The following is a 24,039-nucleotide window of genomic DNA, read 5'->3' as shown; positions in this document are numbered from 1 at the left end:
GAAGCATTGAGAAAGTGAAGTGCCTCTACACAAATTAGCTTTTCTTCACCCCCATCTCACTGGGACCATGGCTGACCATCCTTTCACTGCCTGCCAAGTCATTGTGATGTGGAGAAGTGATGTATAGGGCTAAACTTTCACCAGGGAGGCGGGAAACAAGAGTTGGGATTGTTTTCAGGGCAGGAACCTGCCTCCAGTGGGAATTTGATTAAAGTCACGATTTTCACGTGGGTGAGCCCTTCATTTTTATGGAGATGGATTTCCTGTCCAGTTTGAGCTAGTGAGGACAGGAATGGAGGTGGGTCAGATCAAGTCGGGGGCTGATTAAGATACCACACGGCAGTCATCACTGAAGCTGCTGCTCGTCCTGCGGGAGAGATCTGTGGTTTGTACCAAAGCCTTTCACAGCACCAGATGGACATGCGATGAGTCTGGAGAGCTAGAGGCATGGCATCTGGGGCAGGGCTGCTCCTCATTTCATTGATGCCAACCTTGAGTTTAACAAAGAAAGAGGTTAGCTTTACTGTACTTAAGCCGATCTAAGTAAAATAATAAAATATGTTCCAACTTTCACACATACACGCACAGTCACACACACACACACGCACTCTAAGTTCACACACATTTGAAGTTCACACACACACACACACACACAAATAGGTTCCAGAGTGGGGAAAGATAGATTGGTCAATTAGAGTCCAGAGAAATAAAAGGGGTATACAGTCTGTGGAGGTTGGTGACATGTCTGGCTTCAGATTGAGTTCAGTGGTCATGTGACTTTCTTTTGGTGTCCTGAGGCTTCTGATTTGAAAATGTGGATGGCTAATTAAGTGGTTTTCCTGAAGACAGTAGTATGGCTGATTTCCTTCAAAGAGTCTTGGTTTGCAGCTGGGGCGTCCCTGGATGTTCATGGTCAGCAAAAGGGGTTCAAAGCTTGTAAGGTGGGTTGGAAGGAGAGAAAGGAAGGAGGGACCCCACTCAGGTCTTCCTTCGTCAGCGTCCGGCTACTTGTCTCCTTCCTGCAGAGAAAACAGAAGCTTAAGCACACGAAGGATGTACCTGTCACAGGACCATCACCCAGTGATTCAAGCATGGTTGTTACTAGTGTAATTCCTCCTGCAACTTAATTGGTCCATGTCTAGGAATTCCTTTCTCACAGCTAGGGCCCTATTGTTGAAGTGATTATGTTAGAGTGGTTTGTCTCTGCCAGTTGAATACCTTAGGTATTGACGCCTTGACACCTTGCTAATGGGAACAGGATAGATGGTCCACTCAGATTCCCCAGATCATGGTCCTTGATGGGTCTGTGCAGGTATGCATCTGAAGGCATGGGAATGCGGAAAGTCCAGTGATGCAAATTGGGGTAGTCATCTTTAGCTGCAAGCATCGAGTCACCTTTAATCTCTTTCTTTGTAAAATTCAGTTCAGATTTCCAGCCACTGGATTAAAAATTATAATTCGACATAAAGCACACTTTTGTGACAAAGCCCTGCACCTGGGGGAATCCAGCGATGGTACTAAAATCCACTGCTCTTTGAGGCCATGTCTGTCATGAAATGAATGTACTGTCCAGCTCTGGCAAAGAGGGCATCAGTGACCTGCGAGATGGAAGGGTGTGCTACCGTCTGAGAGACGCCACTAAGGATCACAGCTGATGCTTGGAAGGAGCCAGAAGCAAAGAAGTTCAAGGCCACAGTGACTTTGACGGCTACTGACAGGGCATGGTAACCAGTGCTGTGAGGTGCAAAGTCTTTGGCAATGAGGCCACAGATGTCTGTGACCATCTGCCTTCTGATTTGTAGTCTCATGTGGCACTGGGTCTCGGTCATCTCCAGGTAGCTTTGTTTTCACTGGTAGACCCTACGTTGAGGGTATGACCTTCGCATCCTTCCTGCTCCTCTCCTGTACCCTCCTGCTGCTTGGGGTTCCGCCCTTCCAGTGGAATGAGTTGCCCCTCATTGCCACTGGGCTGAAAATCTGAGTCATGGCCCCATTGCCCGCTGCAGCCTTCCTTTTGGACAGGTGGCCACCCTATTGTGATTGGCAGCCTTGCTCCTCTGCTCCTCTGCTCCCACAATGCCAGGAGAGGTGATGAACCTCGCCAATGCCCAAGCATTGAGTGCCCACCCTCCTTGCCACCTGCACAGCACCAAGAGCACCTCCTTACCAAGTGTTGAGTCCCCCTTTTCCCCGCTGACCCTCTTATGGGGCTGGGGTGATTCCCCGGGGCAGCCATGACTGGCTCCCCACATTGTACCCGCCTGTCTTCAGCTGATCAGCAACAGACAGCATGTGCAACACATGCGTCCCCTTCAAAATTCCAAACACCACCTCTAACAAGCTCTTAACAAGCTGTTTTAAGTACTTTAATTGGCCTTAATCGGGAGGCAGATGGGATCGCTGTCCTGCCCTCTTCCCGCCCTGTTTAACATTGCTGACCCAAACTGACATGCCGGCTGGTGACGGTATTTTCGGGCCCTTCCAGCCTCTGGGGGTGAGGGGGGTTGGTTGGAGGAAGGGGGTGAAAATTCAGCCCATACTCACTAGTTTAGATTATAATGTGAAAACATATATTGATGGAAATCAGTGAATCTGATCTTAACTATTGTTGTATGTTGAATAGGTGAAATTAAGTAGCTTAATGATTTGCATCAAACCACATCTCACATAATTGTTAGGTCTGCCTTTGGACAGATTGAAGAAGTGCATGTGTGAAAGACATAGATATTTGACTCAAGTCACAAGGGGGTACTGCTTTAAAACCCTTGGATCCCTTTATATTTTTAAGTGTAGGGGGAATCACCCCAGCCCCATAAGAGCGTCAGCGGGGAAAAGGGGGACTCAACACTTTATTTATTTATTTAGAGATACAGCACTGAAACAGGCCCTTCGGCCCACCAAGTCTGTGCCGACCATCAACCACCAATTTATACTAATCCTACATTAATCCCATATTCCCTACCACATCCCTACAATTCTCCTACCACCTACCTACACTAGGGGCAATTTACAATGGCCAACTTGGTAAGGAGGTGCCCTTGGTGCTGTGCAGGTAGCAGGGAGGGTGGGCACTCAATGCTTGGGCATTGACGAGGCTCATCACCTCTCCTGGCATTGTGGGAGCAGAAGAGCAGGGGGCAAGGCTGCCAATCACAATAGGATGGCCACCTGTCCAAAAGGAGACAACTCCCATAAAATACGCTTAAGGGACTAACTGAGGTCACTAAATGTCGGAAGGAACCTGTGACAGACCGGAATTTGTAGCAATATCAAAAGACATAGATGGAAAAATTGTTTCAGAGTATAACTTTATTTACAATATATACAGTACAATGAGTGTTTCATTGAAACAAGAGTGTAGCATTGGCAATAATGCACTCTCTTTGCTAACAATCAAAATCCCTCCATCCACATTGTCAGCCTTTCACAGTTAACGGTATAGAAATATACATACAAGATGATTTTTACATAATGTCAGGGAAAGCCTTTAACAGTGTCTGAAAATACAACATACATGAAGGCATTCTACCCACATTAACTAAAAGGATATGCTAAAGGCAGCAGTCATGCTTCATAAGCTTTCTGTACTGCATGCTTGCACTGGTACAAATATTTAGGGTGAATTATACAGGTAATATCAATGCACAGGATTTTCTTTTTAATTTCTGGTGTTTGTCTTCGAAACATGAACTTCAGTAGTAAATCACAGTTCATCCGAATGCATTTTGTAATATTTTCCCAAAGAGAATTAGAAGTTGTTATATTGGTTGGTTCATTATTTCACATTTTTAGAAACAGTAATGGTTTGAGTTTTCTGTAACAGTGAATTCTTCAAATATTATAGATCTTCATTAATTACAATTTACTCAAACCCATTCCATCAAATCAGATAGTTTCAACGTTGAACAACTGAGGTTCTGTTTGACAGCAGTAATCCAGAATTTACGAATGTTCAGTCACTCATTACAAACAATTACATTGTGCCAGTTCATTTGGCATGATCACACCGTTTTAGCACTTGACATTGTGTTACACAAGTTACATTGAACAAAGTAAACACAAAGCACTTAAACAGAGTTCCTTCTACCAGTACTCAGCTGAAGTTCTTCTCATTGTTGCAGCTTTTATTTGCTGACTTTAATGACAGTCCATTAACTGTTCTAATAAGGACTTCATGGAACCATAATACCTTTTAAATATTGACAATATATGTACACATTATCCAAGATTATGTACATTTTTATTTACAAAGTCATAAATAGGTTAAATTATACTGATTTCCTCCAGGTCTATAAATATTCCATGACAAATAGCAAATTATAAAAAAACACATCATAGCAGAACTGTCATAGGAAGCACAATATGCAAGTTTTCTTTCAAGTAACCAGGGTGACAGCAGGATAACACTACAACACTGGAAGGCAGAAAATCAGTAAGGATTGATAGGCAAATACTGAAATACAACATTACTTTTTAATGCAATTTCATATTTTCCTTTTAGGTCTCTTTCAGTTCCACCGCTGCTATATTCCACTACTTGTTGTCATTTAGACAATCAGCGACAGTGTTAAAAATTCAGCAATTTTTTTGTAGTGGCAAAGGGATATGTAAAGGGACACTAAGTGAGTAGTTTAGTGACGTTTTCAGCTTTAGTTGTTGATAAAACTACCATATTGTTTGTTACAATCACACAATTTCAACTCTCAACAATTACTGCTTGGTTTCAGACATGTGATATAGTAGGGACAATGTAGTGGTGTTTTTCTGCTCATGGATTGTCACGAGTGCACTTTGTGAAGCGTTCAATACAGGTAGTACAAAGTGTACTGCTGATGTTTATTCGCAGAAAACAAAATGGCACTCCACAAATTGAGACAGTTCTCCCACTTACAACGCATGTCCAGCAACTGCTGACAACAAGCAGGAAGGTTAGCAAGTACAGATTAATGTTTAAGAAGTGGAATAAATGGCTGGCAGATCTGAATAAATGCTGTAACTGTAATCAACACATGGTACAAAATTGATTTGAAAAGTGTAAAATCTATTTCAATCAGCTTGTTAATTATGAAATGGATTCTAGATGCTAATTTTCTCATACTTATTATACACATTTTAACACTGTAATAAACAGCATTGTTAAACAGCTCCATGTAAATACTCTCAACATGCTAAATTTTTGACAAGGCTTGATTACCATGCTTAACTCTATCCGCAGTTTCCTCAAGCGCCAATTGTCTGTGATTTGCCAATTAAAGGATGTTATAGCACTTCTGTAAGATAAGCTGGGCTGTTTCAGAGTAAGAACTTTCCATTGTGTCTTATCTGTCAATGTATTATTTTTACAAACATTACATTCTGAACTGAAGTAAACACAACTCTCAACTAAAAATTCAGTTTACTCTTTAAATTTAACTAGTCAAGTCTATGTCCACAAATAGCCTTTTTTAAAAAAGGTTGAAAATATTATTGTCTGCTTACATGCTACTTTTAACCTACGAATATACAGTGAACTATTCAGACACACCTACGGAAATTTAGATACTGTATCTACAAACATAAGTCAATTTTTAAGGGTTTGTAACATTTTGTCCTGACAAGCATATGGCCTTATAAATACATACTGTACACCAATTAGTCCATTCTCTAGGAATGGTATTATTATTACTGCTTGGTTCCCACATTACTCAATGATAATTATAATATATATAATCTACTCTTTGGAAAACAATTCCTATCTTCCAGGAAGACAGCAAATACGAAGTCTGCCTTCCTGAGTTCTTGGAATTTTGAAGGGGGGAAAATAAATATAGTTCTTCCGGAGAAAGATTCGTAGAATGCCTGTTTCCTTTTAGTTGAGTATGTGGACTATTTCTGTTGCAGTTTAATGACCATTACTCGTTGGTGCATTGTGGGTCCAGTCGAGAATGATGAGCGTCATGCTTCCAACCATAACAAATATGCCACTGATAAGGAAAATTAATGCCTAGAAAAGAAAAGAAAAACTATTTAATACAGCATTTTCTTCCACGTGCTTTATGCAACTACAATAAAGCTGCTTTGCATGTGTGTGACATGATGTACAAGATATCATTGATTCTGTTAAATAAGTAACAAAATTTTTAAATGTAGTGTTTTAATTCAGTGACTTATTTCACTTTATATCAGGCAGTACTGTAAAACACCCTGTTCCAATTCAGAACCATTTAAAAAGGGAAGGCATATTAAATAGGTTAATGAAGCTTAGACTAAACAAGCTTCCTAGTTCTAAAAATCCTATCCAAGGGTGCTTATGGCTTTAGCTGCAGAGATTGCAAATCTCCTCGCCATTATCTTTCAAAGCATAATGGAACAGGGTTATGTTCCAATGGATTTGAAAATAGAAAACGTGATCTCCATTCTTTCAAAAAAAAAAGAACTTGAGATGAACCATCAAATCAGACACTTGCGAGCCTTACTTTGAAGTGGGATGGCATAAAGGGCCATTTTGAAGGTCAGGGTGGATTTAAAAAAGCCAGATTACATTCAGAAAGACAAGCAGTCTTTGACAAATTTAATTTTAAAATTTTATCAGGTATGTAGAAATTAGACAAAAGAAATTCTGATGACGGGTGGACACATTTAAGGCTAAACCTGTTAAGAATAAAAACGGTAGGGAAAATTTTTCAGTAAGAGGGGAACCACACCAAGTTTTTAAAAAATGGACTGAGGGAAGATTCAGGGCTTTTAGTTCTAGACTGACAATATGGTACACGCAGGGAGTTTTGGAAGAGAAGGCACGATGGACCAATTGGACTTTTTGCTCTTTAATAAAGACTAGAGCCTTGAATTTCCCTGGTCTCCTGCCATGGCTCTGGCAGCAGACTGGTAGAATCACCAGAGTTTCAGGGCCTATGGGTGTAAAATTCAACTTAGGATTACTTACGTATGCTGCCTTGCCTACTTCTGAAGTCTTCAGAAAGGATTGTAGTTTACAATGAAGAAACATAAGGGGTGAAATTCAATTTGTAGGGCTGGAGAACAGGTGGTAATGGATCAGCCTCCTGTTATACACCCGGCTCCATTTTTCTTTTCATTTGAGGTGGTATTATTTCCCTCAACTTTTTGAATAATATAAGAAACACTATAATATCTTATAGAAATGCTTTAGAGATAGAATATATGAATACATATTATGTCCTAAAATAATTCACCATTTGCTGCAAAAATGCAATGGTAAAATACAGGAGTAGAAGTCTAAGGTCACATCTTGGGGAATCTGCTTATCTCTAAATATGAACTGAATTGTCAGATGTTTGCTCTTCTTAACACAAATGCTCAATGCACTTCAAAAGCTAGTTTGGTACATACCCCAATCTTCTGAATTGACTTCATAGGCTCTTTCTTTACAAGTTTGAGGTAAAATGCAGACGGCAATATGAAGATTAACATAGCAGCAGCAGAGGAACCTAGAAGATAACAAAGTTAGAACAGATGAATCTGCATGAAGTCCAGTTCATTGCTTTAACTGAACAGGAAGTGCAGGTGAATGGCACTAAAAGGACACATTTTGTTTCATTCACACACTTACCTATGAAACCAAAGATATCCCGAATGGTAGGAACAAAGATCACCAGGCAATTAATGCAACCCAGAATTACAACTGTGATTATTGTGTGACGTATCCAACTAAACCCTTTGCTAGGAAATAACAGCTGCTGAACAGAGGCACGAATCTGTGGGAAAAAGTTAACATTATTCCAACACTATTTCATCTTACACCACATTATATCAAAGCACTAAAAAGTGAAAATAGTAAATGTTATGCCACCAACAAATGACAAGCAAATAAGGTTAAAACAAAATTTCTAAGCTAGAGCTACACCATTGCTGCAAAATTATTAGTTTCTCATCCTGACATAAACAAACTGCATAAGGAAGTGGGCAATGCAATGGATAGAATGCAGTACCTTTGCGTATAGCAGCTGGATTCAAATCTATCTGTTTTTAATGGGAATGAAAGTTACTTCTCTAATGAGATTAATGGTTCCAAGTAAGACTAGTTTGAGCAATCTCAAACCTATTGGTCTTGACTTCAGAACCCATTGTCCAAAGTCTGACAATAAATGTGTAGCTTCATTCAAGCCACAAGGGCAGCTGGTATTAAAAACCACATTGATGCAGTAAGTGGCTCTGTTCTCAGGCTGGGGTTAAGGCACATTACTAGAGCAGAACAAGATTTACCATGCATCTAACCTATGCTGAGTGCTGGTATAAGGGCTAAGTAAAAATCATGGAAAAGCATATATTTCTCAGTATGACCATACTTCATGTTGAGATTTCCATTTAAAAATACTAATCTTAGAAGTAAAATCTGTTATCAAGATACTCCAGTTTGTAATTGCCAATTTTAGAACTACACAGCTTGTGTGATTATACTAATGACACACCCTTTATTTCTGAGTTCTGCGATTGGCAAAAATTCAGAAGCAAGAGCAGAGGTCATTAAAGTGAGCACACAGAAGATGGGGGACCAAAGTTAAGTATTTCCACTGCAAAGACCTGAATTCATCTTGTTAACAGGTCTTTAATTCATTTTAGGGGTGGAGAATTCAAACTATGAGGCAATACAGCTTTATATTTATCAGAATTGTGGTATAATTTTGTACCAAAATAAAATACAAGGGGCTATATATTAAAGCCCCTCCGCCGTTGGGAACGTTGGCACGGGGGCAACAAAGATCGGTGTGCCGAAGGCCCGTCAACGGCCCTGACAGCAGCAGGCCCCATGCTGATCTTGGCGGCGGCAGCTAGTCCTTGTGGCGGCCGTCCCGCAGCTCGGCAATGGGACCCCCATTTCAGTATGTAAACTAATTGACATACCTGATTTAATGAGGGTCCCGTCGCCTCGTAAATCACCCTTCATTTGGGCGGCCGACAGTGCCGCACCTTTGAATCCCCGTTCGGGGAAATGTGGCGTGACACCTGTGGGAAGTGGGGGGCGGTGGGGGGAAGAGGACTTTTTTCTCTGTGCGGAGGGGCGAGCAAGGTTAAAACAATGGTGTATTGGTCGGGGCCGGGGAGGGCGCGGTTGATGGGAAGGCATAAAGGGCAAAGTTGCCAAACTTTGGAGGGGGGTAAGGGCATGAATGTCTGGAAATGCCATGGGGTGGGGGGGGGGGGGGGGGTGTGAATGCAATTAACAATCATGCAATTCTGTTTTGTTGCAATGTAACTTACCTGGCCCTTTAATTTTTAAATGACCATTAAGGGCTGTAAGCCCTTTAAAAATGGCGCCAGGTGCCACTGCCTAAAATGGCTCGCCCACCCTCTCCATGTCATCGTGGGAGGCGGGTGCCGCAGCCATGCAAATGAGCCACTGCGTTTGAAATCGCGGCAGCTCCGTGACGCGGCGCCCGTGCGGGCGGGGTGCATTTTTTTTTCCTTCGCCGCCTACTTCAGCAGCAGACTCTTAAAATGCAGCCCCATGGTTATTGAAAAAAAGCTACACCAAAGGAAGAAATTATATTTGATTCCATTTGTATCTCATGATACTGCACTATAGCAGAGAGTTTTTAAATAAAAAGAGCAGGAAAAAGAAAACTGGATGACATATAAGGAAGTGGGCCAACAATGCTGGCCACCACCAAGCTGACATTTATTTTTATTTATTTAGAGATACAGCACTGAAACAGGCCCTTTGGCCAACCAAGTCTGTGCTGACCATCAACCACCCATTTATACTAATCTTACATTAATCCCATGCTCCTACCACATCCCCTCAATTCCCCTACCTACACTAGGGGCAATTTACAATGGCCAATTTACCTATTACCCTGCAAGTCTTTGGCTGTGGGAGGAAACCGGAGCACCCGGCAGAAACCCACACAGTCACAGGGAGAACTTGCAAACTCGGCACAGGCAGTACCCAGAATCGAACCCGGGTTGCCAGAGCTGTGAGGCTGCGGTGCTAACCACTGCGCCACTGTGCCACCCTTAAACATCTGTTGTAAAGTTTAAGAGCAGCAAACTACTACTTGAACTGCATCTTTTCCCAATTGAATTAAATGTAATCTTATCTAGTTAATATTTAAAGCAATAGAAAGGCATAAACAGAATAGTTTAAAAGTATATATAAAAATCTTTATTGGACTTTAATCAGGAGCCAGTATCACTCTTATTCTGATGGCAGATACAAGTGAAAGTACTGGATTTTATTGAAGAGAAGAATTATGTTCACTGCATGTACTTACTGGAAATAGAACAACTGGAACTGTCAGTACGACAGCTATGAGTACTGCCAGACGAACAATAAGGAGGACAATATCAAATCGGTACACCTTTGAATAAGTGTGAAGCAACTCTGGCTCAACTTTTCCTGCAAAAAGCAAACAGATCATTAATTTTCATCTTAAATCTGATTTACTTTGCAATAAAAGAAAATACCTCAGGGTATACTCAGAAACATTTCCATTAATTTATCTTGTTAAAATGTCTAACTTGTAATTATCAACAATAATTTTGAATGTGACTCTGAAAACTGGTGTTTAATGTTTCAACCCCAATTTGTAAATTACTTCCTTGTAATGACTTATTTGATCATTTATAATGAATAGCCAAGTTACCAGAACCATTTCAGCAAATACAGTCAAGATGTGAGTACAGAGAGCTAGACAGTATAACTTATATCACTAAACCTGAACGCCCTGTTAATAATTTAATTTTAAAAATCTATTTTACTGATTCCACAGCTGTTTAACATTATCAGGACCACCGTATTAGATTCAAATCTACAACAACCAGGCTGCCCCAGTCATACATTTAGTGGAGCAACAGAGTAACCTATATTAAGAGTAAAACAAGCAACAATTCAGAGAAATGGTATAAAAAGTAACTGAAGAATCCTAAAGGTTTAGTTTAGTAAGTTTTACTTAGACCAAAATTAAAGTATTATAACTTTAAGCTGCATCAATGTTAGTAATCATTTCTCGGAGCTCTTAAAAACTGTCATTGTTGAATTTTATATTTCAGAGTAAAGGATAAAAGGGTAGAGAATGTTAGTAGAACTTACCATTGAAGGTTAGGTAACCAAAGAGGGCAGCTAACAGGTACATAATAAAAATAAATAAAAATGAAACATTGGAAACCCTTTGCATTTTCTTGCGAGACCGGCTGAAAAATAAAGAAAATGTTGCTTTGATTGATTAATTCACCACAACTGCTCGTTAACCTCTAACAGAATGTAAATATTAATTTCATCAGAAAGCTGAAATTAATAGATTCACTGAAGTCAATTTTAATAACTTATTAGTAATCGTCATGCATTTCAAGTTACTGCTTCAAAATGTGACACTGCATACCTTATTGAGGACAATCAAAAAGAATTATTACATTTTTGGCAAATGTTAGTGCTGACTGTGTTAAGAATGTTAAGAACAGAATGTTTTTTCACTCTGGGAACCCTAGTGTTAGAATCAGATAACTGATAGGTTTAGTGTAACATGCCAAATGCAGAGAAAAGTTCTTTCTAAACTGCCCCAGTAACATATTTCAATGCCAACTGTTGAAGAGTCCCTGTTGAAAATTCTCAATTCTCTTTATCAGATACATACACCAGGGCTCTCTTTAAGTGACTGTCCATTTGTACAAAGCTCTGGACAGTTGTAAGCTGGGGTCTCATGCAGCCTAGGAACTGAATCAGAAACATCCTCAACTCATTTAACGTAGGACACTTTCACCTAACCCAGAAGGAAGTCGAATCCCAGACTGAACCCATGCCTAATATAAAAAAATGTCCTTACTCTTTGAGTTCTTCATAGATGGGAAGTACAGCTGGATGACAGACAAATGCAAATGTCAGAATTGGTACAGCATAGACAGTCTGAAAAATAAAGGGAAATGGATCGGTCAATCACACATCAACATAAATAGAAAATACTCAACATAATTTTAATGAATAGATATTTGGGATGTTTTGCTTGAATTGTTGACAGTAAAATAATTGCACTGCGAAGTATCTTGATTAAGAGTGTCACATATACATACAAATATCATGGGCTATACATTGGTATACTGCAAAATCATGATACTTTCAGTAAGTCCGAAGTACGCATTTTACAATTTATTTATACATGCCTGTGAATTGAAGATAAAAGATTTTGGCTTGCAGATATCCTCATCCGTTGCATTATATGCTAAATTGGGATCTGATCCATTTGTAATTGTTTTATATGCAGCGGTTGCAGTCATCATTATGGTGGCATTCAATGTTGCATTCTCTAGATCTTGTTCCAGATCAGGCAATGGACAAGGGATGTGAAAGCTCTTGTGAATTACCTGCAAGTATTTGTAAAGTCAGATTTGGGATTTAATAAAATATAAATGAATGACTACAGAATGAAATTCATTTATTTGTGGTTAAAAGGCACTTTCTTCTTTAAAAGTTATTTTAATTTTCCTGCCCCCTAGTGTCAGTGATGGTTCAGTGAGTTCATGCCTCTTGTGACACAAACCAGGAAGGTTCCAAGTTCAGTGCATGCTCTGAATTGAGCTAATGAATCGCCGAAATGCAGCAGAGGGCTACCACAACTAATGTCAATATCCCTTTGTGGGGAAGGAAAAATATCAGCCATAGTTCTTACTCCTGAAAGGCATCCAGAAATCTCAAGTGTGTATGGGTGGTTGTCATGTGAGAACGAAGCAAGCTCAACTGTGATGGTTCCCATCATAAAGCAGCTTCCTGGCTCTCATGATCCAGGTTCACACACGAAGAGTAGCACTGGAGGTAACACCTATATGAAACCATATCCAATGTTACTCACTACTCCAGGACAGGAAAACTAAGGTAGGAAATCAAACTAAAAACATTAACATCTCAGGTTCATGTAATACTTCTGAGAAAGCAGACAGAGCGCCTACCTCTCCACCTTTACTAACCTGAACTTTTAGTAATGAAGGACTCCCCCAGGGCCATGTATAAGAACACTACCTACTGAAACAACAAGGCATTCAGAACATGGCATTGCCGGTTCAATATTTACCTTTGCTGCATTAGTTCACCTCAGCTGAGGGAACTCCCCAAGGGATGCCACAATTGGGCGTAGGATGGGGCTTGGCTTTGATTCCCTCCACATTGAATTAGCCTGTTGATAATCCCTGATTTGAAATATAAAAGTCCACTTGAACTTGATATCAGAGGACTGTAGGGACCTTTGCAAGTGTTAGCATTTCAGGATAGATGGGGAGAATTCGATGCACCCTGGGGAATTTATGAGCTAAAACCTGCTTTCCACTACTCTGCAAATAAAAGAAATGATATACTACTTGGCAATCATTAAAAAATCAAAGTCAATAAGACCCTCTGCAAAATTGACTCTGGTGTTCAGTATTTTACAAAGTTAATGTTGTCTTTTCTAACAATATAAAACCAATTTCATACTTACAACGATTAGGAAGAAAAGCATGCAAAGAAGAGACAGCCCACTGGTATAGCCCAAATAACCTGTAAAATAAGACAAAAGAAAATCAGGTGTCAACAATAACGTTCAACTTTTCTCTAATTAATGATTTAATAATTGTGTGCACGAATGTAGCAAAATTGGAAATATGTTCTTTATAAAGACGTTTACCATTTTGCCACACACAAAATAGGGAATTTCCCTTATTGTTTTTTTTCAGTATAAACACTATTCAAATAGCTCCCCCAGTAGTGAATAGAGGAAAGCATGCCTGAAGAAACTGATTATTAACATACCGCCCCTCGACTTTGTGCAATTACGTTGTGCTGAGTTGTGCAACATTTGGTACGCACCAAGTGACTGCCTTTTGTCAAGTTCAAAACTGAATAGAGAGCAGGATAGGGCTAGGGCTAGACGCACATGATTTGAGTGCTGTCATTTGTTTTGCGGATGATGAAAGTTCAGTGACAGTTGTATTAATATCATTAATTTATGCACATCAGAGCACACAGAATTAAAGAAAAAATATGAATTACAGTGCCCCAAATCATAACTTTGGTGTCAAGATTACAATTTTCGAAATTTCTCGACAAACTATGTAAAAACCAGACCACTTCAAAAATGGATAGGTAATGACGATCATAAATCATGACTTATATATTCTTATTGGTGAGAGCTTCGAATGTAAACTGCTCACCTAAATTCTTCAGAAGAGACAAAGGAAGAATTAAGATCAAAGATACCAGAAGGACCAGGTAGTCACCATTCAGATACCAATGTCTGAAAAAGAAAACAAGCAAATCGCTATAAGTCTTATTTTGAACAGAATGACTGAATTTTCTTAATGTCATTATTTTAACACTCTACAAAAACATATGGCGCCACCTTGCATGGGATTGATAAATTGAGAGATTTTTAAATGGCTTAAAGCTTTGAGAGCAGAGTTGCTTTTGTAATTTAAATTCAACGTTACTGCTATTCAGCTGTGATTAGTTTTTTCTGTCCTTCATAGCAAGTAAAAGCATTGGAAGACACTGAAAATGGAACTGGTTAGAACCAGTTTGTAAGCATACTCCAAAACAAAAACATGAAAATGGAACCAGATAATACCAGTCCAAAACATTCATTAGCCACATGACACCTGAGGCCAAGTGGAACAAACAGGGAAAACAGGTCATAACCATTCCCATTGCAGCTGACAGACTCTGCCACATTTTTTAAATAGAAAGATTAAAAAGTAAAGTTTACAGTTCTTCTTTACCTTGACAGTGGTACATTAATATAAAAAGTTATGACTGAAATGCATTTAACCATTTTTACAAAAGTAACTTGAAATCCACAAATAATATTTACTCAACACTAATTGATTTCTAACCTTTGCCAGGGACCTGCGTAATGGATTTTGACCTTGTTGAAGCCTTTCATGGCCCAGGAAATTAACGGTTTTATTTGTTCATGGGATGTGGCTGGCTAGGCCAGCATTTATTGCCCATCCCTAATTACCCTTGAATTGAATGGCCATTTCTGAGGGCATTTAAGAGTCAACCACATTGCTGTGGAGTCACATGTAGGTCAGACCAGGTAGGAACAGCAGATTTCCTTCCCTAAAGGACATTAGTGAACCAGATGGGTTTTTACAACAATTGACAATGGTTAATAGTCACCATTAGACTAGCTTTCTAATTCCATATTTTTTAATTGCATTCAAATTTCACCATCTGCCATGGTGGGATTCAAACCTATGCCCCCAGAGCACTAGCCTGGGCGTCTGGATTACTAGTCCGGTGACGTTACCACTACGCCACCACCTCCCCACAGATTTGAGGTACCAACTTCTTATTTTGCTGCCAAGCATTTTCAAATTGACCAGCTGACATGGTGCCCTCTTTAATAGAGAAGGGGAGCTTGTAATTACTGCTGGTGTTGTGATCCTATTGTTCCTAATGCTGTGCTTATTGCTTGAAACAGGGCATTGACTGATATTCTGACCTTTAGTACATGCCCGGGTAGCCATGGATTAGGCACCAGCTTATTTAGCCTGTGACAACATCCATATTCATGCGAGCTTGTTTTCTGCAGATTTTACGTCAATTAATTTGTTTGTCAATGTTGACTCAAAAGTGAATTAAATATTTATTTGCAGAAGTAATTTATATTTGTAAAAGAACTGTGCCACCATGAAATTACTTTGTTATATTTTGAATAAAATAAAAGAAGTAATCCATCCATTTATTAAAACTTTGCAATGCTATTCTATTTCTATGCTATTTCTAAAACCATGTTTATGCAATATGGAGCAACATAATGGAAGAGCCTGTCACTCCAGAATTGGCCTTTATAGCCACTCCAGGCGCTGCTTCACAAACCACTGACCACCTCCAGGCACGTATCCATTGTCTCTCGAGATAAGGAGGCCCAAAAGAAATGGAAAAGTGCAACAGCAATTAGAAAATCACATTAAAAATGTACTTTCGCTCTTCCTGAAATTTCCAACACTTCTTCTATTTGGTGGTCATCTAATTACTTTAGAAGAGATAATGTTACCTTAGCTTATGTTTAGCTTTAGGCTAAATTTCCAAAAGCTTTTCTAAAACCATGTTTTAGAAAAGCTTTTGGAAATTTAGCCTAAAGCTAAACATAAGCTAAGGTAACATTATCTCTTCTAAAGTAATTAGATGACCACCAAATAGAAGAAGTGTTGGAAATTTCAGGAAGAGCGAAAGTACATTTTTAATGTGATTTTCTAATTGCTGTTGCACTTTTCCATTATGTTGCTCCATATTGCATAAATCATTTGCAAGCTTCGAATTACTGTATGTCTGGAATATGATTTACAGTATGTTTGCAATGCAGAATGACTTCCAGTTTGGCAATACAATGGGCCGAGTTTTGCAGTTAGTGGTGAACTAACAGTGCCAGCCGTTCATTACATTTGCACTTGCCTGTAGACTTTCTGTGGGCTTTTGCACTGGAACTTACAGTGATTAGAAAGGCATTTTGGGACAGCACCCTTTACAGGGGATCTGGAATCTGTATGAACAGGGCAATCAACTGTGTATCTCCTCAACCAGCTTGAAAAATTGTTACTGAGCAGCACATAGTCTGAAACAGGTAGTGCAAGTTGGAATATTCAATGCCAAATCATGTACAGAAAGCAAAATAAAGAGAGGGAAAAAAGATGAGATTAAGAGAGATTAAAGAGCCAGAAAGAAAAAAGTTAAACAAAAATGTATTTCAATTTTATCTTAAATCTCCAATAATAGTTAAAATCTGAAAGAATGAGACTCCACAGTTGTTCAAGTTAATCTTCAGTGCCAGGGAGGTTGTTTGGCAGTAATGAAGACTTACCACACCGTTAAAAATGTACCGACACTGAAATGGACAAGCACTAACTTTTTCTGGCAAGTTTAGTGGGTATATATCACATGGGTACAGCAACTTCACGCTGTTCTATGTATTTCAATGCTGAGTCTTTGGGCAAGATACTGTGACAGCCAAGCTTCTGAACGAGTAGAGCAACTTTGGTGCAACTTCCTGATTTTCATGTTTAACTGAACATATGCAAAAATCAGAACCTGCTGTCAGATTTACGTTTTAATAATGGTAAGCACTGTTAGCCTCATCCTTATTTTTAACTTTAAAATCCAGACTATAGTTGGAGGTCTGAATTCAAACTGTTTACTTTCTGGGGTGGAATTCACATCATCAGTAGCAATCTTCAAACAAGCTCACTTCGGCATATTCTGATGCAGACGCCACACCTGAAATGCAAACCTGTCTGTTCGCTACACAGAAGCTGCCTGACCTACTGAATGTTTACAGCATTCTCTGTATTTATTAAAGATTTCCAGCACCCGCAATTTTTTTGCTTTCTTTTGGTTCACACTTGGGCGTGATTGTGCATGCAGAATTAATGGTCACAATTGTGACTTTGAAGCAACTGCACATGCATGGCCTTGCTCAAAAGCCAAAAATGTCTTGCTGACTTCAAACTGCATAGGGGAGGTAGGGCTATACATGCCAACAGTGCAAAAACTGCATTGTTCCTTCCTCACTTCCTACAGCATGGTCAAGGTAAATTGGTAGTCTCTGGCAGCCGACATGCAATCTATCATAGGAAAATGAACGTGCCATGCCCACTTATTGTGTTTTGGCTAATTAATGCAGTTTTGGTTAAAAACTAAAGATGTTAATTGTTTATTAATTGGATGTTTAATTGTATTCAGGTGGTGGGTATTAACTGGGGATTCACCCGTGCTCATATATATAGAAGCAGGCTGAAACAGTGGTTGTGCATGATATGTAATGTGTATCTCTAAATAAAAGCTTGTAACTATATAAAGACTAGGCTCCAGTTCTATCGTTCACCGCCTGGCTATCTCAGTTGCAATACAGAAGGATGGCACCATATTACATTTCAGGGCTGTGGCTGGATATCCTTCCACATCTATGAAAATTAGCCTTTCACAAAGCATGGGATACTGTATCATTAAGTAGCATTATTAGAATAATGATAGCTAACAAAATTTATGGTATCAAAATATTAATATATTGGGTCAATGGAGCATTGTACTTACCCAAGGAACTGATACAAATCAACTTTCTGAGCTTTATTTTATTTGTTTCATGGGATGTGGGCATCGCTGGCAAGGCCAGCATTTGGGGTCCTGATTCTGAAGAAGCCAAAATATTCTCAAGTTTGCATCCAAATCCAAGCCTACTAGTTTTTGTCAGTATGTGATATAAAACCTTTAACTGTTGTAGGAATTATTAGTATTCAAGCGAGTTATTGAAAAGATTAACATCTCTGGAAAAGTGCTGAAATATATAGAAGGCATTTTTGCCACGGTGTGCCTAATATTATTAATCAACTGATTCAACATACCCAGTATTTTCCTCAAGTCCCAGGAAAGCTTGAATAACTATTGGTAGCTCGTATTTCACTATGTAGAGGTAGCTTGATGTAGCTGCAGTCAGAAAATAAAAAGGGGAAAAAACAAAAAAAATTATAGACTCTCTACACTGGGATATTTAATATAAAAGTGTTTATGTTGGAATAAGTAAGACATTAGTGAGGAAGTTGTCCTTTTAAATGAATATAATGCTATCTTAGGGCAGCATTAGCTTTTTACCTCCAAAGTTCTGCATCGTGATTGACAAGGATGCTGCCAATTTCCCAGGCAGTCCAAATGCTCTGAGTCCCAGCTGTTCATAGACCAGTGAACCTAGAACAAAAGAAGATTAAGAAAATTAGGTTAAGGAAAATGTTTGTTTAAAATTGATTGATTAGATGACTCACTTAATCAAAAAAACATATCCATTACCTCCTTCTTTTGCAGTCTTCAGTAAAAGATGTATAGAATATAATGAAAATATTGATACAGCAGACAAAAGGATCCTGGAAAAAAGTGAAAGACATACTGTAATGAAAATTGTAAAAGAAATGTTTTAAATTGATTCTTTGCAATGAATCATAAACAGCAGGCTGAAATCTTCTTAAATATACGTGGGGTTTAATTTACATTAAAATCAAAATCAATGTAGCAATAACAAATATGACTTTAATTGTAATGAAATAAAGTGACTGACTGTAATCTACTTGCCATTATTTGGTTTGAAAAACAAATTGGTTAGCCTGTTTGAAAAATCTCTTTGGAATCCACAAAATTAATTTTAAAATGTTAAAGGTTCAATTTTGGTTAGGTGGTCGAAATGATATTTTCCTAAATCATTATTAAACTGTGGTGAATAAGAATAGAATATCTTTTAAAGTAGAATTCACTGCAATCTTTTTCATCATTTCCAACATCAGAAATGGTATCTTTGTTTAATTTCCAAGGTTTCAGCATGTGGTAAATTTAGTGGATGCAGAACTGAGTTTCACATACCAGAGGACAATCCTTCACAATCTCTTCCTTGTATCTGACATTTTAAACAGGCACTGTTCTCTTCCATGGAAGATCAATTTCTCAGAGTAGCCATGAATGTGAATCAACTGACACTACAATAGAACTATAAGTAGCTTCTTTTACAATTAAGTGTAATCCACACCTTTGTGCCAATGTCATGTGTTTATCTTCTTCCTCATGAAAACTATGTGCTGCATACCAAGATTAAACTCAGTACTTTGTCCAAAGCTTTGTAAGATTTTAGCAAATCTTATGAACATTACAGCAACTATTCATGATATTATTAAACTAGCACAAAGGCGCACAAAAACTGCCTACCTTACTATTGTCTGACTCCATTTTAAAGAAACATGAATCCTTACTGTTGCTTTGTCTGGGTTTCATTTCAAAATAAGCAGATCAATAGAACTGCTCTGTGCTGCAGATATTCTTAAAAGGCAATTATTTTTTAAAAGAAAAATCCAGATTTAAACTGCACGAAAATTACCATGCACATGTAAATAAACCTAGGAAATTATTTTCTTACTATTATCCTCCTCACGCTTCAGAAACAGCACCTTAAATTGCCTTGAACTCAGACTCCCATGAAGATATTAATTCACTGTATCTTTGCACACTAGAATAGCAGCGACAATAGCATCTGAATTTTAAAAATGTTTTATTGAACCCAAATGTGCTTCACAGTTAAGAACATCTTGGTATTTTCACTGATGAATCACTGTGTAATTTAACCAATCCTTCTGTTGTTATATGGACATGACTAATCCCAGTGGGATAAAGATCTGATCCTCAATCTTTGAGGTGATCACAAGATCATTTGCCTTCAACTAGAAGTTCAGGAGCTCCATTATTTACTTTCTTGATTCAGCAAAGAAACTCAAAGAAACCTTATTCAGATAAATAGTCACTCCAGGCCAAATATTTTAAATACGTCTTTCTTATATCTTTGATCTATGAAGAGTGTTCTAAACAGTCTCCCTTTCTTGTTAACACAACTTCAAATACACTTCATTTATGTCCATGCCTTAGAAAGACATCAAATAAATCATTGTTTTGCTACACTACAGTCTGCATATTTTCCTATGTTACATTTTGGCTAACCGCATGATAAATCACATGATAAATCCATATTTACAACATAATCCACTGCATGACCATTAAGACAATTACACCACATGTCACAAGTCTGAACAGGCTAAAAAAATGAAATTCCCTTCATTCATTCTACGGAATCCAACCCGTTACTGCTGTTTGTAAACACCCCCCTACCTCCCTCAAGAAAACATTGCCACTGTCTCCCAGCCTGTCTTGCACAATTACTCAAGGTTATCCTTAATGAGTGATTGATAAGAACAGAAGGAAACCATCCCGAGGCCTATTTGGAAATGATTAATCTCGAGCTCATCGAATAAGCAATCGGGTCTGAACTCTTCCATGCCCCTTCTGCCTACTCTTTCCCGGCATATGCAGATGTATCCATTATTCATCTGATGTTGGTTAGTTTATGACTGTTAAGACGGCACATCAGGATATGAAATATTAAAGCTACCATAGACACAGTATGAATAAAGACAAGGACCAGAAGAAAATCATGCCCTATCTTCCCCATTTATTAATGTAAATATCTGCAGTTTTTACATTCAACTATAATTATGTACTGAATTGTTGGTTCACTAATAACAGTGTAGAAGCTTTTATCAGTTTTTTCCCCATTTGTGCCAAGCTACCAGCACTTAATTCTACCTCCATAATTTATCAGATCTCACATTCTTATCTGTAACACTGGATCATTCCTGCTAGTGCATATATCTACAATAACATTTTAGATGTCAACTCAAATGCCAAAAGCTGCTGAAAGCTCATGTTTTTAAAATACTGTAGTATTTAAAACCCCACTTTGACTCCTCCCTGAGGCATGTGATTAAACAGTAGGTAAGGCATACAGTAAAGGACCGCATTAGGTTCTGCTGCAGTCAGTGCTGCACTGCAGTGTCAGCAGGTTAAGAACTGCATCTTACAAAGCACGTGCTTTTTGTTTTGTCATATTTCAAACACTTACACAAAAAGTGCAATTCCAGTGTTAGCCATGGCATATGCCAGTCCAAGAATTCCACTGCCCATGATTGCATTGCTAAGGTTAAATGCAGAAATTCCGAATGAGGTATTTCCAGTTCTCTGGAGAAAAAAAATAATAAACAGGTTAAGAAAGTCACAGCTGCTCTGTCGCAGCAGGTTTTCAGGTACATTATATTCCTGACAATTTCTAAAAGAGGATGACAAACAGAATAAGAACGTGGAACACTTACATATTCTTCTTCAAATTTCTTTTTCCCATAGTATAAATTTGGCAGGAAATTCTGGCTCTCTGCATCGATATCAACATACTGACTGCAAAGATGAAATAAAATTGCAGTATTATACAAAACTGATTTGCCGGCACTCTTTTACTAAATGTAGATCATTAATTTTTAATGGATCAAATCACGAGTTGAGAGATTTGAATTATTCATTAAGCCATTTGATGGGTTATTTCAATGCAGTAAGGATGGTACAAAATAGTCTGTGTTGCAAATACTTTTCTATTAAGCATAGTCAACAACGGCATTATATACAATTAAACTTGACACTTACTACCAGAGATTAGTAGCCATTCCTTACCTATTAATGGGAACCTTTTTTGAGGTACCAGTTTCTGAGTAGTTGTATTCATTACTGTTAGTGCTACTGCTGTCGTCATCAGGAGTGATGTTAAATTTGTTCATCTCCGTTATAGTCATGGTATCGTCAGTAGATTTTCTGCAACACGTTTAATTTTTGTTTGATTCCTCTCTTTTTTTGGTCTTGCTGGCAATATGTATGTAAGCTGTCCCTTTTCCCAGAGATGTACCTTTTGCCTGTGCTTTGTCCGTGTGCTCTCTAAGGAAATAGTGAGACGTTAATAACCAAGCAACCAGCAGAATATGTTCTTTAATTGTCTCCCCATGTGACTCTCGCAATGGTAGAACCTCCCACTAGCAACCTCGAATGGAAAAATACTGAAGAGCGGCAATGTGCTGTGCCAGGCAGCGTCATACTATGTAAACACAGCAGCAATGCACAGTTTAAACCGCCCACTCCCGGGTCCATTCCATTCAAATCCTGGACTTCGCTTAAGCTAACACACATTACTGGATTGTTATTTAGGTATATTTCATTGACAAAATGTGATACAACAATCTGTCCTCTTTGATAGTTAGTTCCTTATTTGCAAATACATAATCCCAACCTTTATTTTGTCTTTCTGGTTGCAAGCGCATTGTTTGATTAGAAATATCAAACAGGGGAGAAGGCTACCACGACCAATACAACATCGTCTCTTCTATGTACTGTGTACAGTCTGCAATCCCACCCGGGGGAGGTGGGTGGCGTTTCAATGAGTCATGAGGCTACAACATTGAGTGGAATACAATTTTTTTTTCTGCATGGCTGATTGAAGCGCCAATTCACTGAACGGAAGGAAAGTCGAGAGATACAAAACAGGAATAAAATTAGATTTCTTCTTCATACATCGTATATATAAAATGGAAATATTACTTGGGAAAATAATTGATGTGAAATTCTAATTGTCAGAAAATGAGCAGGCGGCATCGAAAGTTGTTGCATCATCCTCCCATTTTTGACTATCTGCAGTATATAAAACATCTTCACATCAAGGTACATGTCTGTAATACCGCCGGCAATACAATCAAATCCATATTCGATATGTACGTTAAAGATAACATCGTTCAGTAATGTATCACATCATTTCTAGGATAATACATTTCGCGCGACTTCGTTACAAAGACAATAGCTCGAACACATTTCTCACCTCTTCCCAGACGATGATCTTCTCAAAATGCCTCTTTTGCTCGTTTGTAACAATTCAGTTCGATCTCTGAAATAGGTCGCTATTTGGATCCACGTAGTCAGAGCAGCATTTAATCGAGTTTGATTTATTTCAAGTGAAGGCTTGTTTCAAATGGCTAATTCTCAGGCAGCCCGATTTGAATGCTCGTCCTGTTGATATATATATATATTTGAGGACCGTAAATTAGTAGACTGAGGTTATATCCGAATGATCCACAGAACAGTTACTGAATCTGTCTTACTCCGGCGTGTATCTCATTTGGATTGAAAGGTCTTTCTGACTGATATAAAAAGCAATTGAAGTTGCATCAGACGAGAGGAGGAGTTTGCTTAATCTCTTCATTCGTTGGTGGGACTAACCTCCGCCCCCAATTGGAAATGAAATATATATAATTTCAGTGTTTGTAAACAAAACCTTACAATGATCACCATAAAACGCTCACATCTGAATTCAAATTGTATTCTAGTTATTGTAGAGGCGATGTTTTGGCGGTTAGAATTAATAGAAATCTTCCTTTTGATACATTTTTTGTATTTCCTGCCGCGATAGAAGATGTACGTCTGTCATTTATCCAAATTGACATCAGAATCAAAACCCCTCCTTAAAACCCAACCTCAAAGTCCATTTAAGATAAGCTATGTCACGAAGCTTGTAGAAACACGCAGGTTTGATTTAAATGTGGGTAAATCGTTGGCAGAGAGGAAGAAGTACCCATTCAAATTAATGTATAATTTCTGGGAGATTTCCTTCGTTAACCTCCGAAGAACGATGCAGGGTAACACGTTGCTAATTGAATAAAACCATTTTGAAT

General features: G+C 38.5%; 1 protein-coding gene across 1 annotated transcript; it reads right to left on the bottom strand.

Annotated features, from left to right (window-relative positions):
- Positions 1–3,291: 3,291 nt before the first annotated feature.
- LOC137379485 (sodium-coupled neutral amino acid symporter 2-like) lies at positions 3,292–23,557 on the bottom strand. The gene is made up of 16 exons (XM_068050378.1): positions 23,190–23,557; positions 22,001–22,258; positions 21,649–21,730; positions 21,402–21,517; positions 18,758–18,831; positions 18,566–18,658; positions 18,319–18,400; positions 14,131–14,213; positions 13,419–13,477; positions 12,112–12,312; positions 11,778–11,857; positions 11,048–11,148; positions 10,230–10,354; positions 7,568–7,712; positions 7,348–7,445; positions 3,292–5,983 (listed from the first exon to the last, which is right to left on the bottom strand). The coding sequence occupies exons 2-16, from the start codon at positions 22,117–22,119 to the stop codon at positions 5,882–5,884; spliced, it is 1,560 nt and encodes a 519-aa protein (XP_067906479.1). The 5' UTR covers positions 22,120–22,258; positions 23,190–23,557; the 3' UTR covers positions 3,292–5,881.
- Between the last annotated feature and the right edge of the window lie 482 nt (positions 23,558–24,039).

Source organism: Heterodontus francisci, chromosome 18 (genome assembly GCF_036365525.1).
Source record: "Heterodontus francisci isolate sHetFra1 chromosome 18, sHetFra1.hap1, whole genome shotgun sequence".
In the NCBI taxonomy this organism is placed as follows: domain Eukaryota; kingdom Metazoa; phylum Chordata; class Chondrichthyes; order Heterodontiformes; family Heterodontidae; genus Heterodontus; species Heterodontus francisci.
This window is presented reverse-complemented; position numbering and strand designations above follow the sequence as displayed.